Here is a 10086-nt window from a genome sequence, read left to right as displayed (position 1 = left end):
AGAACCGGTACGGGGTGCCAGGGAACCGGGACAGGGTGCCAGGGAACCGGGACGGGGTGCCAGGCAACCAGGATGGGATGCCAGGTAACCGGGACGGAGTGCCAGGGAACAGGGACTGGGGATAGGTACCAGAGAACCGGTACTGGGTGCGCCAGGGAACCGGGACTGGGGTCAGGGTGCCAGGGAACCAGGACGGGGTGGCAGGGAGCCAGGACTGGATGCAGCTGTTAGTAGGAAGCTTTGAAGTCATCATCACATGAGATTCATGGCTGTTTCCCCCGGATGCACAGTGAGGACTGTTGAGATTGGATCCCGACAAAGCAAGAGGCGTGGCTAGCAAAGCCAGGACGTCATGGGAAAGACAACCTGTGAATTGGTACAGGAAATACCTCTTCTGTGTTACGACCTCTTCCCCGCTCTGCTATATCTTCCTCAGTCAAGCCTCTGTCCCAGAACACCACCTGAAACTCCCTCTCCCTCAGCCTCTCTTCCCTCGGCTAAGATTTGTGAACTTTGTCCACTTCTTGGGGCCACCCCTCAGCTTCACCCCTGCTGATGCTCTGTGGCCGGGCTCTGAACCCACTGTTCCTAAAAGGGCACTCCTGAGAGACACAGTGACCTTCCTGCTGCCAAAGGACACAGTCTTTTCCTGCAAAGAATGTTGATATTCATGGTGTTCATGTGCCTTCCCCTTCAATGCCCTCGCCACCACCGTGTGTGTGTGTGTGTGTGTGTGTGTGTGTGTGTGTGTGTGTGTGTGGTGTGTGTGTGTGTGTGGGGGGGGTTATCTGGAGATGGAACCTAGGCCCTCATGCATGCTAGGCTAGTCCCTCTGAGCTACAGCTCAAGTCCCTACCCTATGGCTTCTGAGATAACATCTCTCTATTTCTCTGGCCTCTTCAAGCTCTTTCCCTTGGAGCTGAAGCTAGAAGACCCTACAAGGGCCTCATCTCTTCTCCCTCTATGCTTTAGGGATCTCATGAGCCCACCAATTCATCACAGAATCAATCCTAAGAGTGCTTTAATGTCAAGTGTTTGCAGTCGATCAGAAATGGGAACCACAGAAAGATGAACAGGTGGTTGCTTATGGTGACATATACTGTGCAATTCAGCATTTCTGTTGCCATGTGAAATACCTGGGAATAATCATCTTATACAGCACAGTGTCTATTTTGGCTCAGAGTTTTAGAGCTTTCGGTGAATAATAACTGGTCCTGATGCTTTGGGGTCCATGGTAAAGCAGCACAGGGCAGAGCATTTGCGGGGAGCAGGTATCTCATCATGAGGAGGCAAACGAGGGGAAGGAGCTGGTCTGGCCACCTGTCAATAGGTCACATCTTTCAAAGGTTTAACCACTTCCTAACAGGGCCACAGGCTGGGGACCAAGCCTTTAGCTTCTGGACCCTTAGGAGGCATTTATCCAATGGATAGCATATACCTATTTAGTACAGGCTTCATAGAGAGTCCCTTGTAGATACAGCTGGTTTTGTTTAATTATGGCACAACAGACACAAAAGTTGAGAAGCAGGAAATAGATTGTGGGAAATGCTGATTCTGTAGAAAATGCAGATAACTTCCCAGGGCCAACTTCATGTAACCAGGAGCCCAATAGGGACGAGCTCTTGGACCAGACAAAGCTTTCCCTACAGTTTCCCAGAACTTGGACCTAAGGGGTCCCCGATCGTCAGGGTTGATCCCCAGCAGAGCCAAAATAAAGCTAAAGCCAAAACAAAATAAGGAAGCTCAAGCCAATCCATCTGACGTGAGACAGAGAGGTCTGAAGCTACAGTGTAGTAGCATGTGCTGGAGTGGAGAAGCGCAAAGTTCATGCAGGGCCTGGGATAACCATTTCTACCACATGGCAAGGAAGGCAAAAAGCAGAAGGGGGCTGGAGAGAGGCTGGGTGGTTAAGAGCATGGGCTGCTCTTCCAGAGGACTCAGCTTTGATTCCCACATGGCAGCTAACCACTGTCTGAACTCCAGTTCCAGCAGATCCAGTGCCATCGTCTGGCCTTGGTGAGTATGGTATGCCCATGGTGCACAAACATACATGTAGCCAAAAGATCCATCCATATAAAATAATTTTGCAGAAGCAGAAGAGTCCAGAGAGTGAGAAGAGAGCAAGGCAGACAGCAGTTAAATCTGAGACCCACAAGAAGGGGTGAGGGAGGCATAAAGGTGTCGCCTTTGCTCCTGTGCTTGCCCAGCCCCAGGCAACTTACTCAGTCATTCCAAGTTTCTGAACTGTCTTTTGGAAATGCCCATCCCCATGTGTGCCCAGACCAAAGTTCAGAGAGTCAGACTCTGTCCCTCTGTGTCGGGCTGAGGTTCCTGGCTGTGGTCTGGTGTCAGATTGGTGCCATTTGCTAGAGTCTGAGGCTCAGCCTAAAGGCCAGAGGATTGAAGCCTGGAGTCTAGACCTGGTACTTGGTGCTATCGATGGAGCCTGTACTGAAACAACACTGTTCCTGCAAATGACCTCCTGAGAGCCTCAGCATCTGACAGCGCCTCCCCTACCCCGTTTCAGTGCCATCAGAGAAGAAGGCCTGTACATTAGGCATCATTAAGCCCGACGCAGTGGCCCACGGGAAGGCTGACGAGATCATCATGAAGGTAGGAGATGCAGGAGATTCCCCCATGGTTACTATACAGGGATGGGCAGCGGCCGCTGTATTGTGCTGAGGAAAGGAGGCTTCTGATGTGTCACCTCAAACTTTATCCCCGGTTAGGACGCTATTAGATCCAGGGACAGGTGCTGGGAGTGGGGCTAAGAACCTGCACTGCTTCTATTGTTGCCCATTTTTATTTTTTACCTTTCCATTAAGATCACTGTAAATGTGGGCATTACAGTCACATTTGCAGAATACACACATGTATACACACATACATATTTATGTGTATATATGTATATATTGTATGTATATTCTGCAGATCCAGGAAGCAGGATTTGACATCCTATCAAACGAAGAGAGAACCCTGACAGAGGCAGAAATGCAAGTGTTCTATCAACACAGAGCTGGGCAGGTCAGCTCATCCGCTCCTATTGGCCCAGCTCACTCTCTCTTTTCTCTTCCAGCACTATGCTGATAAGTTGATAGGAGCTGGGAGGGGAGCAAGAGGAAGAACAAGAATATGGATGGCAAGTGGGTGGGTAACGGATTTGCACTCAGAATATGGTTTGGAGCCTGTACAGCTCAAGTACAACGGCTCTAAGGGAAAATTTTAACGGTTAAGTAATGGAATAAAGACTTTTATTAGAAGGATGCTCCAGAACTCCCAGAATTCATGAACAGAAATGAAAAAGTTTAGCAAGAGGACTTGGAGAGAAGAGGAGCCAAGAAAGTTCTAGGGCCCACAGGAGTCACGGCAGTAGGCAAACCACTCGACGTTGCCAGCTGCCGCTTTAGCCCACAAGCCTTTTCTGCTTACTTCTGCTTCTGCTTTGCCTACTTGGGGAGTATGGTTGCCCACTCTTAGGCCACAGCACCACCTCCCAAGTCAGAGGTGTGATGGTTGCTAAGCATCCTGGTTGTGAAACGAGGAACAAATGAAATGGAGGAGAGATCTTCCCCAGAGGAAGCCCAGGATACTGTTGTTGAAGGAGAAAGGGCTGCAAAGCAGGGTGAGGGGAAGTCCCATCTGCACTGTACCTTTGGAGAGCCAACACCTACATATTACATCCCCATGTGTACAATGCTTTTAGCATGCCTCTACCCAGCCGGCTCACCTTCCTGAGGCCTTGGGGTGTGGTTGGTCATCGCCATTACAGCGGGTAGACATGGCTGTGTGTCCAGGGGTGTACAAGGCTGCTTACACCTCCCTTCCAGTCTGTGCGGAGTCCGGGCTCACTGGCCTCCTTCAGCTGTCAGTAATGCCTGCCCCAGGTCACTGTTCTTCCCTGTGCATAGGAGGCATTTGAGAAGCTAGTCCATCACATGTGCAGTGGACCCAGCCACCTCCTGATCCTCACCAAGACCGAGGGCACCGAGGATGTAGTCGCTGCTTGGCGAGACTTCCTGGGGCCTTGCGACCCCAATGTGGCCAGGAGGGAACACCCTGAAAGGTGACACCAGCTGTAGTTCCTTCATCCACGTCAAGCTGACACTTCATTTGGTGTTGGGTTCAGAATTGTGGGTGATTGCCCTTTCTATATATCTGGGAAGACTTTGACATCTTCCTACCCTGACTGACTCTCCCAGCCTTTGCTCAATACCCCCACCAGGGGATGCCCCTCCCCCCTCTTCTAAAGGCTGCAGCTGAGTTTGGCTCAGTCATAGATCTCAGAGATCCAGACAAGCCTGCCAAGTCAAAGGCTGCAGGATGGCCTGTACTATAGATTCAATTCCCACGGTCATCTGGAGTCAGCTTCCTGTTTAGCACACCTACCTAAAACTGCTTAGAGCTTGCTCTGTGACTCAGTGAGTCACAGTGCCAAATCCATGGGTGCTGGCCTTGAGGTGACAGGCCCATTGAAGGCGTAGGTCACAAACAATCCCTCACCAGTTTGGAATTATGATTAATAGAATGGTTATTTATTTAAGGGGGAAAAACTTACAGATCACCGTCCCAGACAAAAACCCTCTGCACAAATCAGGAAGGGAGCCTAGTCGCCAGAAGCGGAGCTGGAAGCCAGAGCTGCTTTTTTAAAGGGAGAGAGACCACGCCCCAATGGGCTATCTCAGCGGCTATTGGCTGAAGGTGTGGAAGGAGCTCCCGCAACAGCCCATGGACAGACAACAGGAAAGAACTTCACTAACAGCTAAAGCCCAAGAGCTGTCCCTTGCAGTCGTAAGGGGCAAGGGCATCTAACTGAGGCTAAGCAAAGCAGTGGGGGGCTCAGATCTTAGGTCACCACCTAATGGGCAAGTCCCTAAATTGGCTTCAGTTCCCTAGGCTGTAAAGTGGGGACATCCATGATCACAGAGGACACAGGCATGTAGAGCTGTGCTCAGCACATGGGTCCTACCCAGCACTATCAGTGTTACAGTTCTTATCAAAGTTAGTCGTGACCCACCGCATGGTGCAAGCCCTAGGCAGAGACCCAACAGTGGGAATTGTAGTCTCCCTCTGGGCAATGGTAAAAAAAAAAAAAAAAAAAAAAGCTAGATCCTGTGTGTAATGCCCCTGGCCAGCACCTGCTGGCATGATTGCTGTTCTTGGATTCTCCACAAAGAGCAAGCACCCTCATGCTGATTGGTAGCTGGTGGTCCTGTTACCAGAGAGCAAAGCATTTCTTTTCAAGTGAAGCAATTGTTTTTTTCCCATTTTACCCCTGCTCCCAGTCTCCGGGCTCAGTATGGCACAGAAATGCCCTTTAACGCTGTGCATGGAAGCCGGGACAGAGACGATGCCAACAGAGAGCTGGCCCTGCTCTTCCCCAGCTTCAGGTTTTCAGATACAGACACGGAAGCCCCGCAGGGTAAGTTGTCATGGCAGATTTCTTCATTAAATCTGAGGTGAAAGCCATGTACGATTGTGCGTGTGTGAAACCGACAGCTTGCCTCCTAATTAGCAAATAAATCTGTTCTGAAGCCAAGGTCACCATGTAACTGGTGCCAGCGTTAAACCATCTGGCTTATTCATCAAGCATTAGGATTGCTACTTAATACCGTACTGGCCCTTTTTTCTGCTCATTGTGGAGTCCCCGTTCCACTGTGAAGACACTTTGCCTTTCTTTCTGCAAACCATGAGGAAAATCTCACAACTTTAAACAAAATTAAAAATTTATTTTTATAATTTCACATAAGCATGCTTTGTACACTGATCCCACCTCCCTCCCTCCCTCCCCTGCCCACCCTCACTCCCCAACAAATCTCTCTAGTGTTCATGTCTGTTCATTTTGCATTATGATCCACCAAGATTAACCAGGGCCACCTGTTTGACCGTGGGTTTGAAGCTATCTGTTAGCAAATGCCTGGAGAACTCAGAGGGAGCACACCTCACTGAAGATGGTGATTCCCTCTCCCAGAGTCAGGAGTTTAGAGGCTGGCCTCAGGTGGGCCCCATGCAGGTAATGACAGCTGATATGAGCCAATGATTACGGCGGTTTTATGAGTTCAGGGAATGGTGGTTGGTGACCCTTCACCCTGCCTTCTCTTCCTCTTTTACAATGTTCACTGAGCTTTAGCAGGGTTTGGTACAGGACTTGCTTAGGGCTGGGCCCACATCTGTCCCTCATTTTCTGCATCCCAGGCAGCCGTGAGTCTTTATACACTACTGTGCTTTGTCAGGAGAGGCTTCTCTGAGCAAGGCTGGGTAACACCTTTGTCTGAGTCTCAGCACTGGTATTCAGAAAGCAATTGCTCATAGTCGGTCAAGTTAACTCTGAGGAATGTTCCCCACGTGGGCCTACTCCTCCCATACCTGGGTTGTTAGCTAGGCTACCAGGCACTGGTCCCTTCCTCTTGGAGGGTCTTGATCCCAGGCAGATGGCACTTGCTATTCTGTCAACGCTGCATACATGGGCATGCCTTGCTTTTCAAGTGGTTTTTCATACCGGAGAAAGTTAATCCTCTGCCCATCCTGCACCCGCACCTCCCTAATCTCCAGGCCTCCTTCCCTGCCTAAACCTTGACACCCACACTACCTCCCCACTTTCTTTTCTAATTATGTTCTACTATATGCCTTTCTTTACCACACATCGCCTTGCTTCTTTGCTTGCACAGCCCATGTGATACAAATCATACGAATCACACTATGATCCTCGTATGCACATGGCATTTGTCCATTTGGATCTTACTTATTTTTTTCCCCAATTCCATTCACTTCCCTGCAAATTCATTTTTCTTTACTGCTGAGTAATATCACACTGTATCTGTACAAACCTTGATCATTCATCAGTTACTTCCATTTCCTGGCCCGTGGATAGGGCAGAATGAACAAGGCAGTTATCCCTGTGGTAGGACATAGAGTCCTTTGGGTATGTGCCCAGAGTGGGATGTTTTGGGGACCCCTCCAGATTGATTTCCAGAGTGGCTGCAGTAGTTCCCATCGACAGTGTTCCCCAACTCTGCACCAGCTCTGGTTCTTGGTGTTTGTGATAAGTCCTTTGTTGGCATGGGAGATGGTATCTTTTTTTAAAAAAAGATTTACTTATTTATTATGTGTACAGTGTTCTGCCTGCATATATGCCTTCAGGCCAGAAGAGGGCAGCATAAGAGGACAGCAGATCTTATTTTAGATGGTTGTGAGCCACCATGGGGTTGCTGGGAATTGAACTCAAGACCTCTGAAAGTGCAGCCTGTGCTCCTAACCTCTAAGCCATTTCTCCAGCACGTGAGATGGTATCTTAAAGTGGTTTTAATCTGCACTTCCTTAATGTCCAAGGTTGCTGAACACCTTCAAAGTGTTTTAATAAAATGTTTCACCTCTAAAGTGAAAATTTAATAACTTTCTCAGACTTACTTCAAAGCCAGGTGTCTCTCTCTTGTCCTTGTGCCCTAGCCCCTTCCCTGGTAGGCTTGCTGAGTAGCCAGGCTGCCATAGAAGGGTCCTTTCTGGAGCCTGCTATGGCCTTCTGCCCCTCAGCATTAGAGTGGACCAGGAAGGATCAGTATCTTTCTCTCCATGGGAAGCACTCACAGGGCCCGGTCAAGATGGGCCCAGTCGTCATCTTCTCCGGATCTGAGTGAGAACCCAGAATCTTTGTGCACAGAACATTGATTCTGTAACTGGTGGAAGAATTGGGTCCGGTAGCATTGAGACTGCAATGAGGTGAAAGGGCAGAAAATGGAGAGTCCCAGGAAAACAAACAACCCAAGAATATAAAGGCTAGTTTCTTATGAGGAGGCAAGCTGGGCAGTGGCTCACACCTTCAGTCACAGTACACAGAGACAGGCAGATCTGTGTTCAAGGGCAGTCTGGTCTATGAAGTGAGAAACTCTGTCTCAAAAAGAAAAAAAAGTGTACATTACCTATGTGTTTTGATTTTATTTACCTAAATGTTTGGCGTGCTTATGGTCTCAAGATCTAAAGCTCATCATTCCAGGACAGGTGGGGTGGATGTGAGGAACATGCTGAGTGTACCCATTTAGGGATTCAGGAAACCCTGGGGAGTGTGGCTCTGGGGCTGGGGATAGGAGACCCAAGTTCACACAAACAGCACTGTTCTTCAGTTTTCTCACTTCGTGGGCAGTCCTGCCAGGGCAGCTCCCTTCAGAGGCATGGTGGAGGCATGAAGGTGTAACTCAGGGTCAACAAGGGCAGGTACAGGTGAACTGGCGGGACACAACTTGACTAGGATACTGTGGAGCGCTGGAGATTTGGGATCTGACATTTTGGCCTCAGCTGATAGAGCAGGGCCGGGGGAAGGTGATTCTAGAAGGGTCTGAGCCCAGATCACACTTGGCTTCTGTGAAGTAGCCTCACGGAGGAGCAGGCACTGACCTTTGCTCAGCGCTCTCCCGGCTACAGGCTCTGCAGACAGATCCTGGCCCAACTACTCACCAGCTCAACAGCATCTGGAAAGTTACTTACCAGGGCTGGGCCTTAGACTTCCTGTGTGAACTGGAGACAATGATAGACCCAATAGACCTCACACTAATAATAACAGATCACCATATTCCTCACAAAGCTGCTGTGAAAATGAAGGCAGACAGGATGTAAAGGTCTAGTGACTGACCTACCTCAACGGTTCATTTTTAACTCTGTATCCACCCTCCTAACACAACCACTAGGACCCCTTGGCTATTAGGCCTGGAGACACACTCCAGCTCTGTTTTTTTGGGGGGTGGGGTGGAGGGTGAGAAGGGCAGAAGTCCGAGCCATGGCTGTTTCAGGAGTATTACAGAACAATGTCACCCCCTCCTCCAGGTGCTGAGGCTCAGAGCAGCGAGCTCCATGGAGGCCCTTTGCATCTCTGAGTGTATCTGAGAACTGGGACACTACTGCCTGCTGCCAGGGTCAAGGTCACAAGGCCACATGAGGAGCCCTCGGAATGTTCATGTCTGCACAGGACCTTCAGAGGAAGATTTCAGAGCACCAATATGTTCTGGTTCAGTCCTATTTCGTAGACACCAAGAATAACTGTATACGCTTCCCTGCCGTATTAAACAGTCTACAGAACATACCCTACCTCCTTCTAGTTACTGCATTCACTCCACCTAGGACACTGGATCTCCCCAACACTAAATCTACTGCTTTGAGCCTAGCTTGGTACCTTAAAAAAAACAGATATTTGTGTGTGGGGGTGTGAGTGTAGATGTGTACATGTGGGCGTGGGCACAGGTCAGAGGAAAACTTGAGGAATTGAATGGTCTCCTCCCACCTTAGAGGTCCTGAGTATCTAAAGCTCATCAGGCACGGCAGCAGGTACCCTTACTTGCTGAGTATCTAAAGGTCATCAGGCACGGCAGCAGGTACCCTTACTTGCTGGGTATCTAAAGCTCATCAGGCACGGCAACAGGTACCCTTACTTGCTGGGTATCTAAAGGTCATCAGGCACGGCAGCAGGTACCCTTACTTGCTGGGTATCTAAAGGTCATCAGGCACGGCAGCAGGTACCCTTACTTGCTGGGTATCTAAAGGTCATCAGGCACGGCAGCAGGTACCCTTACTTGCTGGGTATCTAAAGGTCATCAGGCACGGCAACAGGTACCCTTACTTGCTGGGTATCTAAAGGTCATCAGGCACGGCAGCAAGTACCCTTACTTGCTGGGTCATCTCAGTCATCTCGGCAGGCCCATTTTAGTAACCTGAGATTTGAAATCAGCTGTTGTTGATGATGATGACACTGCCACACACTGCCACAGAACAGGTATGAACAGGCTTCGGTACTGCCCCTGCTACCTCTTTTTTTTTTAAGTTTTTTTTTTATTGAGAAAAGGAAAAAAAAGTTTCCCCCTCCTCCCAGCATCCCATTTCCCTCCCCCCTCCTCCCACCCTTCTCCCCCTCTCCCCACTCCTCTCCCACACGTGTATTCCAGGAATTGAACCGTACACACCAGGTTTGAAGCCAGTGCCTTACCCACTGCGCTATCTTACTGGTCTCTAAGGCTTAATTCATATATATATATATATTTGAGAAAAGGAAAAAAAAAGTTTCCAGCCTCCCATTTCTCTCCCCCTCCTCCCACCCTTCTCCCCCTC

The 10086-nt window shown here is 49.4% G+C and overlaps 1 protein-coding gene across 2 annotated transcripts in view; it reads left to right on the top strand.

The window, feature by feature from the left end:
• Nme9 (NME/NM23 family member 9) overlaps positions 1-9067 on the top strand; it is a 23635-nt gene extending 14568 nt beyond the window's left edge. For both annotated transcript variants that reach the window (XM_005367816.3, XM_026789596.1), the window contains exons 8-12: positions 2528-2613; positions 2932-3024; positions 3909-4063; positions 5283-5419; positions 8812-9067. In XM_005367816.3, the coding sequence (XP_005367873.1) occupies positions 2528-2613; positions 2932-3024; positions 3909-4063; positions 5283-5419; positions 8812-8861 (521 nt within the window). In that variant the 3' untranslated portion in view covers positions 8862-9067. The remainder of the gene's footprint in view (positions 1-2527; positions 2614-2931; positions 3025-3908; positions 4064-5282; positions 5420-8811) is intronic.
• The last annotated feature ends 1019 nt before the right edge of the window (positions 9068-10086 follow it).

This window comes from Microtus ochrogaster, unplaced genomic scaffold (genome assembly GCF_000317375.1).
Source record: "Microtus ochrogaster isolate Prairie Vole_2 unplaced genomic scaffold, MicOch1.0 UNK24, whole genome shotgun sequence".
Taxonomy (NCBI): Eukaryota; Metazoa; Chordata; class Mammalia; order Rodentia; family Cricetidae; genus Microtus; species Microtus ochrogaster.
This window is presented reverse-complemented; position numbering and strand designations above follow the sequence as displayed.